This window comes from Nematolebias whitei, chromosome 3 (assembly GCF_014905685.2).
Source record: "Nematolebias whitei isolate Nwh7 chromosome 3, NemWhi1, whole genome shotgun sequence".
NCBI classification, from domain to species: domain Eukaryota; kingdom Metazoa; phylum Chordata; class Actinopteri; order Cyprinodontiformes; family Rivulidae; genus Nematolebias; species Nematolebias whitei.
The window spans coordinates 52,928,399-52,945,769 of NC_056500.1; the positions used below are offsets into that span (position 1 = coordinate 52,928,399).

The 17,371-nt window shown below is 43.2% G+C and overlaps 1 protein-coding gene across 1 annotated transcript in view; it reads left to right on the plus strand.

Moving 5' to 3' along the window:
• Window positions 1–17,371, plus strand: part of cyfip1 (cytoplasmic FMR1 interacting protein 1) — a gene marked incomplete at its 5' end in the record, with an annotated part of 159,045 nt that overhangs the window by 51,172 nt on the left and 90,502 nt on the right. Inside the window, 1 exon segment of the mRNA XM_037698324.1 lies at window positions 1,238–1,385. Within this exon segment, the coding sequence (XP_037554252.1) occupies window positions 1,238–1,385 (148 nt within the window).

Consider the following 17,371-nt stretch of genomic DNA (forward strand, 5'->3'; position numbering starts at 1 on the left):
AAAAAGAGAAAAGCCGTCTCTTAACAGAGGAGGAGGCCTCAGATTTCAACTTTCAAAAACATATAATGCAACTTTAAAACTGATTCCCAGCCGGTTTTCACACCTGATGGGAACAGAGAGGCCTCGTCTGTGAATTAGAGGAACAAAGACCTACTGTTTAGGTTTTTAGGTGTGAACTGCCAATCTACATATATGTGTGTGTGTGTGTGTGTGTGTGTGTGTCTTATCTCACTCAGCCTTATAACTTGTATCTCTCACTCTCTGCTCTTTGAATTGAGAAAGCTCCTCGGATGAGGAGCGAAACATCTTCTGTTACAAATAAAGTCCAGTTGTTTTTGTATTGAACGCTTTTTGAATTCATCATGTCCTGGATGCCTGAGAATCTTCACCAGCATATTAAGAGATGTTATAGATACTGATGCTGTAGGCAGGAAGGATCTCTTGTAAAGGTCCATCCCACAGTGGATCCTAAGAAAATGGCTGCAGATGCCGTTCGATCCGTCCACCCAGACTCGGCTGGCCTCTCGGTTCCCCCGGGCTATAGGACCACCTGAATGCCGGGCAGAACTCCTCCCAGAGCGATGGCCACTCCTCCCAGCAGTCTGCCGAGCTCCTCATAGCTGCGGACAGCTAACTGTAGGTGCCGAGGGACGATCCTGTCCTTCTGCTGTCATGACCCGTGTTTCCTGCTAGTTCCAGGATCTCAGTGGTCAGGCACTCGAGCACAGCTGGCAGGTAGATGAGGATGCATCCACAGAACATCCTTTTCAACTCATTTGAGATTTGGGACTGTAGTTAAGATATTATTTGATCTTTTGAGATGTTAATCAGCTGTTGGTTGTAGAAAACTGCCTTGTTGCCATGGTTACGCATCATAACAAATGTCCAAAACTTAAAAAGGTTCAGTAAAAATCCTTCCAGCTGCACAGCATCTGATACCAGAGGAAACAATCATCCAAAAAATGTGACTTACATCCAGAAAAAGAGGAATTAAAGTTTCCAAAAGCAAAATCTCAGAATGAAATAAAAGAGCTGCTCCAACATGCAGCCACCTTGTGCAGCCTGGGTTACTTCTGAAGTAGATTTATTTATTTATTTATTTATTACAATATTTCAGAAAAAAATTGTTACTTGAAACTTATGTCACTTAAAGGTTATTTAATAGCTAACTAAAAGTTAAATAACATTTTTTTTAAATGTAAAGACTCATTTTCGTGTCTTTTTATCTTCATTGCAGCGTTCTTCAAGCCATCCGGAAAACGGTCTGTGACTGGGAGTCTGGCCGGGAGCCCCACAACGACCCCGCCCTACGCGGAGAAAAAGATCCAAAAGGAGGATTTGACATTAAGGTCCCTCGTCGAGCTGTGGGGCCCTCCAGCACTCAGGTGTCAGCTCAACACCGCATATTTATTACTTTTACATATCAGGCAATACACCGTCATCCTTGGACTACAGAACACACACAGTCTAAGCTGCACATACGAAATATAAGATAAATCATAATTTTGTACATAAATAAGATTCTCTGGTTATTAAGCCACAGGCATCCACTGTTCATTATCAGAATGGTAAATGGTAAACAGACTGTACTTATACAGCTCCTTTCTATCTGATCCAGATACTCAAAGCTCTTTACACTACAATCTGTGCCTCATGTACCCGTTCATACAGCTCTATACTAGATCTCTACAGAGACTAATCAGAGCTTTATCACATTCATACACTGATGGGACACACATCAGAGGCTTTGAGGGGTTCAGTGTCTTGCCCAGGGACACTTCAGCATGTGACTGCTGGTGGATTCGAACCCCCAACTCTCACATTGGAGGACGACTGCTCTAACCACTGAGCCACAGCTGCCCAGAATCTGTGTCCATCTCCAGCATAAGGTGCAGCTTTCTTGTTGTAGAGCAAGAATGAACCACTGGATGACGTTTCACAAAGTACAGCTTGATTTCAACACACGTTCAGACTGCATGATCGTCACAAGTCTTCATGAAGCTTCGCTGTCTGACTTACGCTTACAACCATTCAACCTACAAAATGAACACAGTAACTAAGTAAATATTATCTAATAGCTATCTATCATAATCACTGGACAGAACAGTGCCAAACACCTGCGTAACCGAAATTATTAAAAAATTATGTACCGTTAAATATTACCCAGAAGTCTTATCGAGGTCATGTAACCATAAGTCAAAAAGTACCTGTAAAATATGATAAATATCCATTAAAATATTACAATTGATTTTTATTGTTAAACATTTTTGGTACCAGCTGCTGTTTTAAAATGTACTTTCTAAATAAATTGGACGTGATTTCTGAACAGCAGAGCTCATCTGAGGAGGAGGTGGAACAGCTCCTCCCTCTCGTTGTCTGCTCCACTCAGTTTCATGCTCCCGTTTAAGCTTAAATAACATACTGGTATTTCATTCAACCTTTATTTAGACCGATTAATCCTAGTGAGCCTCGGGGACTCATTTACAAGAGAGACCTGACAACATAAAAACTGACAACAGTGAGTAACAATGACAACAATAAACAGTCACAAAAGAGGCATACAAATGTATTTATTTATTTTGACAAATCAAAACAAAATATCAACCAAAAGGACAGTCAAAAGGAAAATTAGCAAAAAAAAACCCCAAAAAACAAACAAAAAAAAAACCAGCTAGATTATAAGGCGGTGTAGAAAACTAAAAGCAGGAACATGTTTGCACTGGTTTTTACCAGGAACGTAACAGATGTTTGAAGCCAGTTGGAGAGGTCAAGGTCGAGAGTTTCAGATCTTTTTGTGAGACATTCCAGGAAACAGGAGCGGAGTAGGAGAAGGTCCTTCTGCAAGAAGGGATTTAAAGATGAAAATGTACCAGTGGGAGAGTCTGCGTGAAGTTAATGATGTCCAGTTAACCAGTGAATACTGGGTGCAGTGGTGGGTATGATGATCACAGCCAGTTATGAATCTTAGTGCACCATGATAGACAGCATCCAACATCTGCAGCATCCAACATCTGCAGCATCCAACATCTGCAGGGTTCTTGTAGGAGCGTTCATGTAAATAATGTCACCATAATCAATTGAGGGAAGGAAAGTCACAGATACAAGGCGTTTTCTAGCATTCAGAGTTAGACATGATTTGTTTCTGAAAAAGAAACCCAGTTTAACTTTCAGTTTCTTTATCAAGTTTTCCACATGGAGCTTAAAAGAGAGATGTGAGTCGACCAAGATACCCAAATATTTATAGGAATCAACAAACTCATTGCGGACACCATTTGAGGATAAAATCGGAGAAAGAACTGCTGGACCAACTTCCTATTTGAAAAAAGCATCCCTTTGGTTTTGTCGGCATTTAGGACAAGTTTGAGGCGAAACAAATCTGTCTGGATGTAGTTAAATGCAGATTGCAAAGGCTGGAAAGCCTTAGCAACAGTTTTAGCTCGACAATAAACAACTGTGTCATCAGCATAGAAATGTATGGATGCATTAGGGATGTTTTTACCTACATTATGTATGTAGATTGTAAAGAGGGTGGGTCCTAAGACTGAGCCTTGTGGTACACCATTGTTAACTGTTAAATAACTGGAGGAAGTACCATTATGTTGAACACATTGCCTCCGGTCTGAAAGATAGTTAGAGAACCAACCAATGGCATGTTCTGAGAAACCAATTTCTGAGAGTTTATGACACAAGATGTTCTGATCCACAGTGTCAGAATCTTTAGACAGGTCTAATAAAAGTGCAGCACAATAATCCTTAGCATCCAGTGCTTCAACAACGTCATTAAGAACCTTCAGTGAAGCAGTGGTTGTGCTGTGTTGTTTCCTGAAACCAGATTGATGTGGAGGTAAGATGTTAAATGAGTCCAGGTCATTTTTGATTTGAGAGTTTATCAGTTTTTCTAGAACCTTGGCTAAAATGCAGAGTTTAGAGATTGGTCGATAGTTGTTCAGTGAGGTGGGGTCTCCTCCCTTCAGCAAAGGAAGAACAAAGGCTGTTTTCCAAGTGTCTGGGATGGAGTTTTGTCTCATGGAGAGATTGAAGAGGGTCACAGGGACTGTGATGATATGAGCAGCCAGCCTTAAGAAATAAGGTGGAAGTTCATCTGGACCTGCAGATTTTTTAGGATCAAGATCTTTTAACAGTTTATTGACCTCACTGACTGAGAATGGAGAAAAAGAGAAGCTGTGATTAACTGAGGGTTGACTTGTAGGAGGGATTTGATTTGTAGAAGTTTGGTTATTAGGGGAAGTGGTTGATCTTCCATTAGTAACTGTGTCAAATAAAGAACTAGAAGCAACAAAATGTCCAAATAGAGATTCAACATGTTATTACATTTTAAGCAATATAATATTTAATTAAAGCTGCAAGCTGCATTGGAGGCCCTCGCAGCAAAGCGCCACTCCAGCCTTACGCGACCGCGAGAGGTTCAGTCACTCCACCCAGTTGCCATCGCGAACGCTCTCGTGCCAATCCTGCACGTGTTCACCAGGGGGCACATTTCCTGAATCTTCAGTATCGCCTTCCGTCCATGTGAATCCTTGTCCAGCTGCAGATCTTACAAGTCTAGGCGAAATCCAACCTTCCAGACAGGAGTTACTGTGACTTTGTGTTTTATGGTGAATGTTTGACGAGCACTTCATTTATGCTTTTCAACATGTCATGTGTGGTAATCAACAGTTAGCAAATACGGTTTCAGTCTTATATCTTACACAGGGCCAAGCTGGAAGAGTCACCCAATAATCAACAGTTTATTCTCTGAGTGGGTGGGGCTTAAGTGATGTCATGATTGAACAATACGAATGTGTCTACAAGTGCTCACTGATGAAGCACCACAAATTTGGTGCAGATCAGATGATGTCCCAGACAGCAAAACATGATTGAATCAACATTGAAATATGGTTAGGCAGAAATACTGAATCAATGTTGAAGCCTGACATTGAAATTATACAGAAAGTGGTTGGTGACTTACACGTTGAATTAACGTTAGGTTTTCAACCATAACTGATACTATATCAATGTTGATTCATGTACATTTGATATTAAAATATTCAACTTTTTTCAAGCATTTACTATGTGAAGCCCATTAGAAAAGTTTAGTTTTCATTTCTGCTGATAGGTCTTCATCATCAGAGTCAGAGATTCTTTATTGTCATTCACACCTCATGTGGTACATGTGGTGGAGCGAAATTATGTTCACAGGGTCCCAGTTACATCCAACAATAAAATGTATAAGAAAAACAATGATGACATCTAAGATATGAACTAAGAAAAACATCAACTAAATATACACTAAGCACTAATAGCTTAAAAACATTACGTTGAACAGCAGCACAAACATGAGCATGAGTCTGTGAGCAGATGAGCACGCATGAACACATCAACATTGAAACACATCAGCAGCAACATGAAACAGATCAGCAGCAACATGAAACAGATCAGCAGCAACATTGAAACAGATCAGCAGCAACATGATGTGATTTTTCACAGTGATTATTCTAGTTAGAGATTCATGAGTCTAACAGCCTCAGGGTAGAAGCTGTTCCTCAGTCTAGTGGTTCTACACTTAATGCTCCTCAACCTCCTTCCTGAGGGGAGCGGGGCAAAAAGTGTGTGTGCTGGGTGAGTGGGGTCCTTAATGATGCTGGTGACCCTCTTCCTGCATCTGGAGGTGTAGATGTCTGTGATGGTGGGGAGGCTGACTCCAACATCTTCTGTGCAGCCTTCACCACTCTCTGCAAAGCTTTCTTTCTGCAGCTGTGCAGCCTCCATGCCACACGTTGATGCTGGGGCACAGGATGCTCTCCACTGCACACCTGTAGAAGGAGGTGAGGACTGAGCTTCCAGACCAGCTCGTCTCAGCCGTCTGAGGAAGTAGAGTCTCTGATGAGCTTTCTTGATCAGGCTGGTGGTGTTGTTGCTCCAGCTGAGGTTGTTGTTCAGGTGCACACCCAAGTACTTGTAGCTGGAGACTACTTCCACCACAGATCCTCTTATGTTCAGGGGGATGTAGGTGTGTTTGTTCCTTCTGAAGTCCACAACCATCTCCTTTGTTTTCTTCACATTGATGCGAAGGTTGTTCTCTTTGCACCAGCTCTCCAGGTGTTCCACCTCTTGCCTGTAGCTGGACTCATCATTGTTTGTGATGCATCCCACCACACCTGTATCATCTGCAAACTTTACAATGTGACAGCCTGGATGGGTAGCTGCACAATCATACATGAGCAGAGTAAACAGGAGGGGGCTCAGCACACATCCCTGAGGTGAGCCAGTGCTGAGGGTTATGGTGGAGGAGGAGAGGTTGTGGATCCTCACTAACTGTGGTCTGTTTGTTAAGAAGTCTAGTACCCAGTTACAAATGGAGGGGCTTAGTCCTAGTGTGGATAGTTTGTCCATCAGGGTTTGGGGGATCATGGTGTTGAAGGCGGATGTGAAGTCCACAAAGAGCATACGGACGCAAGAGTTTTTCTGCTCCAGGTGGTTGAAAGCAGTGTGGACCACAGAGGAGATGGCATCCTCTTTTGATCGGTTCTCACGGTATGCGTACTGATGAGGGTCCTCGTTGATGTTGATGGTTGTTTTGATGTGAGTCATGACCAGTTTTTCGAAGCATTTAGCAACTATCGGGGTGAGGGCCACTGGCCGATAGTCATTCAGACAAGTCACTGTAGAGCTTTTTGGGACTAGGATGATGGTGGCAGTCTTCAGGCAGGTGGGAACTGTCTCCAGGGTAAGTGAGGTGTTAAAGATGTCTGCCAGCACCTCACAGAGCTGATCGGCACATTCTTTCAACACTTTTCCGGGGATGTTGTCTGGGCTGGTTGCCTTGTGCGGATTAATCCTCCTGAAAGTACTCCTTACTTTGGCTGAGGCTCCTCTTCATCCGGTGGTGAGGTGAGTCTGGTGCTGGGGGGTCTCTTCAGGTCTTCAAAGCGTGTATAGAACTTGTTTAGGGCATCAGGCAGAGATGGGTCTTTGGGACATTGTTCGCTCCTTCCTTTATAATCTGTTATGCACTTAATGCTTCTCCACATGCTCGGAGGGTCTTGTGAGGTGAATTGACCCTCGATCCTCTGTGCATATGTGGCCTTGGCCCTCTTAATACCAGCAACCAGCTCTTTCCTTGTCCTACTCAGCTCCTCTGAGCTTCCAGACCTGAAGGCAGTGTTCCTGGCTTCCAGCAGGGTACGCACCTCTGCATTCAGCCAAGGTTTTCTGTTTGGGTAACTCTCAACATATCTGATAGTGGAGACGGTGTCAGTACATGTACTAATGTAACCCAGAACTGAGGATGCGTATTGGTCCAGATAAAGAGATCCTCCATTTTCAGCAGCTTCTCTGAAAACCTGCCAGTCTGTTCGGTCAAAACAATCTCAGTATGGGGCCACTGTCCTGGATCCAACATTTAACTTTCTTTTGTACCGGTCTGGAGCGTCTCAGCGGGGGCATGTAAGCAGGAGCCAGGAAGATTGAGATGTGGTCTGACAGTCCTAGGTGGGTCCGGGGTTACAACATATCATAACATACCATTACAAGTTTCTTGATTTAGTGAGTTTCTTGATTTGGTGTTAAACACAATATTTTTGGCAGACGATGGGTATTATATTACGTTGTTCAAAATTATCTTACATTACCATATTTCCAAAAATGCGTGAACACAAACTTAAAAATAACAACATGGCATTAATATTAAATTTTATTTAGGACGACAGTCATAGGTCAAGACAGCCAGAAACTTGTCCCTGATTAAAAAATGGTTAATACAAAAACAACTGGACTTGTCTCTGATCAACCAGGTGTGGGTGATATGGTGTCAAATATCGTTTGTTATAACAGGTCAGTACCATTTGCCTTCTCACAGATTAAAATAAACAGATAAGCTGGTGAAGATTCTCACTCATCCAGGACATGGTAAATTCAAAAAAGTTCAAGACAAAAACTGGACTTTGTAACAGAAGACGTTTCGCTTCTCATCTGAGAAGCTTTCTCATTTCAAAGAACATGGAGTGTGGGGGTTCGAGTTTTAAAGCTGAGGTAAGCAGATTGACCCATCACACCTTACAGTAGGGGTTTGTTAAGTTCTTTGTTAATCTAATTCACAGATGGGCCACATTCCTGCTAGTTGTGAAACTGGCTGGGTATCAGTCCTAAAGCTGCATTAAAAGTTTTTGAAGGTTGAAATCTGAGGCCTCCTCCTCTGTTTAAAGATTTATGTCCATCTTTAAACAGAGGAGGAGGCCTCAGATTTCAACTTTCAAAAACTTTTAATGCAGCTTTAGAACTGATACTCAGCCAGTTTCACACCTAGCAGGAATGTGGCCCATCTGTGAATTAGATTAACAAAGAACTTAACAAACCCCTACTGTAAGGTGTGAGATGTCAATAATAATAATGTAATAATAATCATTTTATTTAAAAAGCACCTTTCAGGACACCCAAGGACACTTTACAGTAAGAAACATATCAGATTGTGTAAAAACAAACAAGCACAGTGCAAAGATCAACAGGAATAAATTGGAATATAAAATACATAAAGAATATAAAATACATACAGAATATAAAATATATAAAGAATATAAGAGCAGGTGTGAAGGCCCTGCTCCCCATGGTGGAGAGGCGGGCAGAGGGTTCATGGAGGTGAAGTGAAGAGGAGGATCTGAGAGAGCGGGAGGGGATGGAGATGTGTAGGAGGTCAGATAGGTACGGAGGGGCAAGGTTGTGGATAGCTTTGAAAGTGAGAAGAATAATTTTGAAGACGATGCGTGATTTAACCGGGAGCCAGTGGAGCTGCTGCAGGACTGGAGTGATGTGGTTATAGGAGGAGGTTTGAGTAATGACAGGAGCAGCTGAGTTCTGGACCAGTTGCAGCTTCTGGAGAGATTTGTTGGGGAGGCCATAAAGAAGGGAGTTGCAGTAGTCAATCCGAGAAGTCACAAGACTGTGAACAAGGATAGCTGTGGAGCGGGGTGTGAGAGAAGGGCGGAGACGGTTAATATTTCGGAGATGGAAATAGGCAGACCGAGTGACATTGTTGATGTGTGAAGTGAAGGAGAGAGTGGTGTCGAGGATGACACCGAGACTCTTGACCTGAGGCGAGGGGGATAGCAGGGAGTTGTTAAGGGGGATGAGATGATGTTCTGATTTTGAAATAGAGTTTTTGGTACCGACAAGAAGAATTTCTGTTTTGTCACTGTTTAGTTGTAGGAAGTTGTTAGAAAACTAATGATTTAGCTCATTTAGACAGTCCGTGAGGATGGAGGGTGGGTGGGTGGAGTTTGGTTTTGTTGACAAGTAGAGCTGTGTGTCATCAGCATAACAGTGAAAATGGACACCAAATTTATGGAAGATGTGACCTAGAGGAAGGAGGTAAATGATGAAGAGGAGGGGTCCGAGGACAGAGCCTTGGGGGACATCCGTGGAGACGGGGGAAGACTGGGAACAAAAGGATTTGAGCTGAATGAATTGAGTGCAGTCAGAGAGATGAGATTTGAACCAGTCTAACGGAGTACCTGAGATGCCAGTGGAGGTTAGTCTGTTGAGGAGGATAGAATGACAGATTGTGTCGAAGGAAGAACTTAGATCCAGTAAAATGAGGATAGACAGAAGAGCAGAGTCAGCAGCAAGAAGAAGGTCATTAGTTATTTTTATTAGAGCTGTTTCGGTGCTATGGTGGGGGCAAAAACCAGATTGAAACTTTTCATAAATGTCATTGTTGGATATGCTGGTGAAGATTCTCAGTCATCCAGGACATGATGAATTCAAAAAGTGTTCAATACAAAAACAACTGGACTTTATTTGTAACAGAAGCATGTCTTCTGTTACAAATAAAGTCCAGTTGTTTTTGTATTGAACGCTTTTTGAATTATTGTTGGATAGGTGAGAGTGAAGTTGACTAGCAAGGGCTTTTTCAAGAACCTTGGAAATAAAGGGCAGATTAGAGATCTGATGAAGATTACTGAAGTTGGTAAAGTCAAGACCTGGTTTCTTGATGATGGGGAGCAGAGACGGGAGACAGAATTTAATAAGAACTGTGGGAAATGGATCAAGTTGACAGGATGAGGACTTAGGGGTGCTGATAACGTCAGCAATGTCATCAGCAGAGGGGAGGGAGAAGACAGAAAAGGGGAGGGAGGGAGGGAGGGAGGGTGGAGTTCAACATAGATGCTTGGGGCAGTATTTGGTCCAAGGTGTTTATGAATTGAAAGAATCTTTTCATTGAAATAAGACATCAGAGAGTTGCAAAATTCTGTGGAAACCATGTGAGAGGGTAATGAGTTAGGAGATGAGACTGAACGGTTAAGGAAAGAGAACAAAGTCTTTGAATTGCCAACATTGGAACTGATGATCTCAGAGAAGTAGCTGGATTTGGCTTGAGAAATATTGTCCTACTGGATGACGTGGTTCGCATAGTGTTCCTTGTGAATTGAGAGACCGGATTTCTTATAGAGTCGCTCCAACCTCCGACCTTTGGATTTCAGAGAACGGAGTTCTGGAGTGAACCAGGGTGCAGAGTTGGAGAAGGAGACAGACCGGGTTTTCAGAGGAGCGACAGAGTTAAAGATGTTGGTGAGGCTGTTATTGTAGAATATGACAAGGTCATCTGGGTTAGAAGAATTGAAGGTGAAGAAGGTATTATTAATATGAGACAAAAGAATGTCATGGTTGATATTCTTAATATTACGGAAGGAAAGAGTGCGTTGAGGTTTCTCTGAAGAAAATTTAAGATTGACACTGAATGAAATCATGAGGTGATCAGTAAATGGAAGTTCATCAGAAGAACAGTTAAGAGGAGAGAGTCCAGAGCAGCATAATAAGTCCAAACTGTGGCCTTTTATGTGGGTTGGAAAGTTAATGAATTGCTGGAAGCCACAGCTGTCAAGGCAGGATGTGAAGTCTCTGGTGAGGGGGTTGTTGTCTTCATCCATATGAATGTTTGTTAGGATTTGTCAGGAGCGAACCCAGAGTGCAGAACAGGGACTCAACTCGGCAGAATATACAAAAATAGGTCTTTAATGATAAATGAAAAGTACAAAATAAACGAGCTGACGGGGCAGCAAAACTTACATAAACAAGGAAGGAGGCACGGGGAACTCAGGAGACACGGGGAACTCGAGGGACCAGGAAGACAAGGAGAGACTCAGGAGACCCAAGGAAGCGTACCCAACGAAGGACGACCCGACGAAGAACAAGACAGAATAGGACAGCTTAAATACAGGGAGAAGACGAGACATGATGACAAACAGCTGGGACGAGACACAGGTGGCAACAATGGAAACGAATGAGGGAGCACGAGGGAAACAGACACACCGGGCCACAGAAAAGTAACATCCTTACAATGTTGAAGTCTCCAAGCAGAATAATGTGGGGTGAGAGAGCTGAGAGATGGGCGATTAGAGCAGCAAAGTCATTTATAAAAGAGTTGTTGATTTTGGGTGGGTGGTAGAAAGTGGCAACAATGGTGGGGGTAGGACCAGAGAGTAGACACACAGTGTTCTCAAAGGAGGGAGAGGGAGGTGTGTGAACCGGTGAGACCTTGCAGTTCTCGCAATGAATTATCGCGAGACCTCCTCCGCGGCCGGACTCGTGGGATTTGGCGACGTAAACAAACCCCGGTGTGGTAGATTCATTCAGATGGAAAAAGTCATTTTGTTGTTGCCACGTTTCTGTTAGACAAGTAAAATCCAGCTTACGGTCAGATATTAGGACTTGAATAAGCTGACCTTTGCCAGTGAGTGAGCGAACGTTCAGAAGGCCAAACTTTACGGAGGAGGAGTTGGTAGCGACCGGAGCATTAGCCGACCGAGCTAGGCTAGATAACATGCTATTACTGTTAGCGGACCGAGTATTGCGGTGTGTAGAATGGTGAGAGTCAGACCAGGTGGAGTTTATGGGGTTAGACTTGTCAGCGTGGAGTCTACAGCGGGAGCCACGGTGAATGTATGTATCTCCGGCGAGGATGGAAGGCAATGTCCTGAAGAGGGAGCACAGGAAGCGAAGGAGCTCGACCGCTGAGTAATGGAGAAGGCCAGACGCCGGGTGTTGGTGGATGAGCAGCTGGAGAGTCCAAATCAGAACAGACAGCAGGTAAATCTTAATGAACCACATGGTTGATATTGAGACGGATCAGAGACTTGGTGTAGTGGAAAAGGCAGGAAGGACTGAATAAAATAGAAACAAGAAAAAGTATGACGAGCAGCGACAGCCAGGATGCGACAGCGTTCACTCGCCGTAAGTCGTCAGTCTGCTTACCTCAGCTTTAAAACTCGAACCCCACACCCCATGTTCTTTAAACTGAAAAAGCTTCTCGGATGAGAAGCAAAACGTCTGTTACAAATAAAGTCCAGTTGTTTTTGTCTTGAACTTTTTTGAATAAACAGATAAGGCAATTGACAGCACACTGTTCAATGTCAGAGATCTGAAAGTGTCACCATGGCTTTGAGAGATTTCTACAATCTTTAAATGTCTTATGGTCAAGAGGGTGGGGGTCATACTGCCACAGTTATCAATGACCAGGTAAGGGTGTCCATAGGACCAACCGACTGACATCAATGTGACGTTAAAAAAAAAAAAAAAAAAAAGCCAACCTTATTCCATTGACATATTAGACAAAAACAAATTGGGGTCCACAGACCAATAGCAGTTAATTTGGTTGTCAACATGAACGCATTTGAGAATGAGAACCACTGCTGTAGATGAACAGATGCTCAGATATATTCATCAATTAACACGGATTCCTCATTTTTCTGGACTGAATAAAACGTGCATTGAATTTAAGGAAATGCAAACGTGAGACGTCATTTATCTTTGACCCATCAAAATGAATGCGGTCATTTATTTACAGAATCAAAGTTTAACATCAAACATTTACATTAATTTGGCAAATTATGAAAATAACAACAAAAGCAATCAATCAGGAAAAATCATACGGCCATGATTTTTCCGTTGATTCACCACAGACATTTATGAAAACTGTACAATTATGATCAATGACCCACACGGCGGTGGATAAACACTTTACACAGACATTTCTAAATATCTGGAAGAATATCTACTTGATAGAGAGGAGTTTTAAAGATGGGAAGGAAGTTGAAGGAGAGTAAAAGATGGTGTTTGAGGGAGAGTGTGGAACAGAACGGCACTCTCCGGGCTTTCTTCAGCTTCTTCCTTACAGTACACTTAGGTGGTGAAATCGACTCTTTTACCTGGAGATGTCTCAGGCGAGATTCCGTTTAACGCACCCTTTCAGCGTCTCCGTAGGATGCTGTTACTCGTCCGGAGTAATGGCGAGACTGTCCGACACAAGCTCACCTCAGTGGACAATGTTATAATCCCATGAACTCGGAAGAGCCTTATCATGCTGGACTTCTGATCTCCCAACAGAACCCCACAGAACTGGGCTTCTCCGCGCAGAACTGAACTCACTTCAACTCTCACAGAACTCACCAAACTTCCAGAACTGTGTAGACCAGGAAGTACCGACATTTTAAAGAGCTCTTTTCCCGGTTCATTCGGGAGTCTTCCCATTGGTCAGAACCGACCAGACGGGGGTGTGTTTTGTGACGTAAGAGGTTAGAAGACAGCAAGAATTGTTATGGAACAGATCAGAAATGTTCTCACAGACAGAGAGAGTTTTGTTTTGGCGAGTTTGAAAAACAGGTGCCAAAACCCCCCTGTTGACGTCTGAGAGGATATAAACAAGACAGTTGTTCCAACACATGTCTGCTTCGATTCCTGACCCTGGAACGCACACTTGCTCATTCAAAAGCAGAAATCAAAAAATGCATAATTACTCTGTAACAGCTTTAACATGAGTTCTAACTTTGCATGAGAATTAAAAATCATTACACAGTTAATAAAATTGATTAGTTCACTGCAACATCTAAAATGGTTTGAACTAAGGCACTTTGATTATCAACATTTGTAAAATAGTAATGATAATAGAACAGAGAGTGTTCTTCCACTTGAATTTTCAAGAAAGAAAGTCTCAGGATGGGTGAACCTGTATTTCTGGATTCAAATCAATGAAATGACAGTTCCTGTCCCACAAGGTTCTTAAGGTCAAGAGTTTTGACCTTAGGCTTAGTCTTGACATCAGGTTAAGTTCACTACAGTCCCCCCTTTGGAAATCATCACCTGTCCATGGGGATGAATTCCAACTATGAACTTACGCCTTCGATTGTCCTTGAAGCGTGATGTAATCCAGCAAAGAAACAAGAGTCAAGAGTAATCCAGCAAGGAAAACAAAAGTCAAAAGTAATCCAGCAAGGAAAACAAAGTCAAGGTAATTCCACAATGTTCTCGGTAATTCCATTGTGTTGATTATAATTCTATATCGTCTCGATAATTCCATTGTAGCAATGCTTTAACCCCTTGAAAACAGAGTCTGTAATCCACTGGAAAAAGTCATATAATCCACAACGGTAAATCCACAACGATTGGAAGTGTTGATTAATCAGCATACAGAGGGGTACCCTTGGATTGAACTGAAGATGTGGCCACTGGATGAAGAGCGGAGACCAACGTCAGGATTGCAGGTCGCCTCCAGCGAAGGTCGTCTCTGGGCGACGTCCAGCCTGTGCCGTTCTGGTTCAATGTGTCATGCAATTATGTGGTTTAAGGTGGGCTTATGAAGGGGATTTTACATAAGGCCTTAAACTATATGCACCTGGTGTGTAAGCTATTATGGTTGGGAACAGCTACAACTACCAGTTAAGGGGTGGAGCATGCTGAAAAGGGGTAACTACAGGGGTTTATACCTATAGAAAAGGGTTCCAAACTATTTTTCCATTTCTAACTTGGTTTAAGTTAGCTTTACATGGCAAAATATAGTTTGGTTCAAATGTCTGTTGTCTTTTAGACGAACGACTTGAGATTGGGTGTTGGGTTTCCCCATAAATGTTTTGGAAGTCTATGGCGAGACTTATCAAAAAGAATTAGCTATCCCCCCGAATAGAATTGTTCGAGTAGGTTCGGCTTAAGCGTTGTGAGATCAATGTAGATTATGGTACTTAAGGTAACAATAATATACATTGACTCCGCAAAGATTGCAATTTAGCGAATGAACTGCATGTTGGCATGGTTAAAGGCCTCCTAGTCTCTAACATAACTTACACACAAAATCATTCTTACCTCAGAAACAACCAAAACCAATTCAACAACGTTTCAACACCGACAAGAGTAGTGACTAAGCAACTAAAAACATCATTTCACTGCTTCACCTCACCCTGGTTGTCAGTTTCAGTCACGCTGTCCCGTGTGAGTGGCTTCTTTGCAGACCCGCATACGCGAGGCATAATCATATCGAGGTGCGCTGCATGGCGATCCACGTCGACTCGGAGTGACGTTTGGCCCCGGAACAGGGATGCGAGTATCCCACACAATACGAGGGTTATCGTCATTAGCAGGGCTATGATTAACGTGTCCGCGCTTGACCACGCATAGGTAATTGGTTGGATCGGGTTCTTAATTGTGGACCTGAGGGACTTGAGAACTCGGTTTATTGGTTTCGCGTCGACGACTTGGGTGCCTTCAAAACGGATCCTTCCCAGAGTCTCTGGATCTATGTCTATAGACATATTCCCCAGGTACTCTGAGTCATCCAGAGTCGCGTCCCATTGTTCCGGATCGAGGTGATAGAGCGTCAAATCACCAATGTGTATGGTTGTTCCCTGGGGAACACTGATCCACATTGTTTTGTCCGGTAACGTCAAAGGTCTATTTGCCCCGGGTTGGTCGTAGGCTATGATCGCCTTTCTTTGAGGAGCGTTCACTAGCCAACGAGAGCCAATTATTTCCGCTTTTGCAGCTTTAGCCAGGTGTCGAGGCGTTACGGTCGTTGAGCACTTAGAATTTTCCGGAATAGGTGTCAACCCGCATAAGCCCGCGGTTTGATTCCACACAAACGGCTTACTCGCGCACAGATAATGTATCTCCCGAGTGAGAACACACATCTGAAGGTTTGGAGCTAGATAAACTGAGGGGTTATCGTCGTGGTACGCAACCATCTTCGGTGTGTCAATTTGAACATGGTTTTCACCGTGCCAATTGCCAACATTAACAACGTCCCTGAGTCTATATACGCCATTTGAGGGCATTATCGGTAGGTTGATAATGAACGCCATTTCAAACGTTTTGTGATTGACGTAGATTGGAATTGCGCTACCGAGAGTGTAAGCCAGGTGAGCCTGTGTTTGCGTGACTCTTTCGCGCGTAGCGGAGCTGAGGATGTCGTTCACCATCTGTAGAGAGACTAGATACGGTGGGATCCTACCGGTGGCTAGTGTATCTACCGACGAACTGATATCTCTAAGCATGTCAGCAAAAATCCTATCCATTAGGTGTGCGACAGTGTAATCCATTTCAACCTTAAGAGTTAAGTCATTTACCGCTTGTATGAGGGCTTTGATTTCTTGGGTGGCACCCAAGAGGGTGAAGATTACCAGGAGTGGTACCATCATTGTCCTATGGAAGCACAAAGAGATAGGTCTTAGCTTCGTAATGGTCAAGGGTAGGTCCTGTGAATTTAAACTATGGTTAAGTTTATTATCCATTAGTTATCTTCTGCTTGGATGACCCTTATTCCCACGAGGTCAGATTTTGTGAGATCTTTGTCTCCTGAGGAGTTAGTGCGCGCCTTGTGTGGTTTAACCTGGTTACGATGTACCCATTTAACAGTTGGCTCTTTTTGGCCTTTACTGATTTTTATCTGATAGACAACTGGAGATACTTTGTCGGTTATCAGATGGGGTCCAGTCCATCTAGGCATCAGTTTACGGGCGAGAGTTCCGGTCCCGGACTCTCTTCTCCCAGTTTTGGGGGCAAACGTGTAGTACCAGACCCTGTCTCCCACTTGGAGTTCCTCGTGAGAGGCCTTTTGGTCGTAGTACGCTTTGCGTCCTTCAGCTGATTTTTCCAGGTTTTTCTGTGCGAAAGCAAAAGTGTTTTTAAGGTGTCTTTCCAAGTCTTTCATGTATTGTTGTGTGGTGTAGTGTCAGGATTTGGTGGTCAGGAACGAACCCAGTAGTGCAGACAGGACTCAACTCGGCAGATTACAAAAATAAGTATTTTTAATAGAAAATAAAGAACAAAATAATAGCTGACGTGGCAGCAAGACTTACATGAAAACGGATGGCTCAAAGGGAAACTCAGGGAGGACTCAGGAAACTCAGGGAAGACTCAGAAGACGCAGGAGAACACAGGAGACCCAACGAATACGACCCGACAAAGGAACAACACAGAACAGGAGGCTTATATACAAGGACGAGACCAGACGTGATTACAACAGGTGTGACGAGACACAGGTGGCAACAATTAAACTGACGAGGAAACACTAGGGAAACAGACACAGAGCCAGTAAATAGTACCATCCTTACAG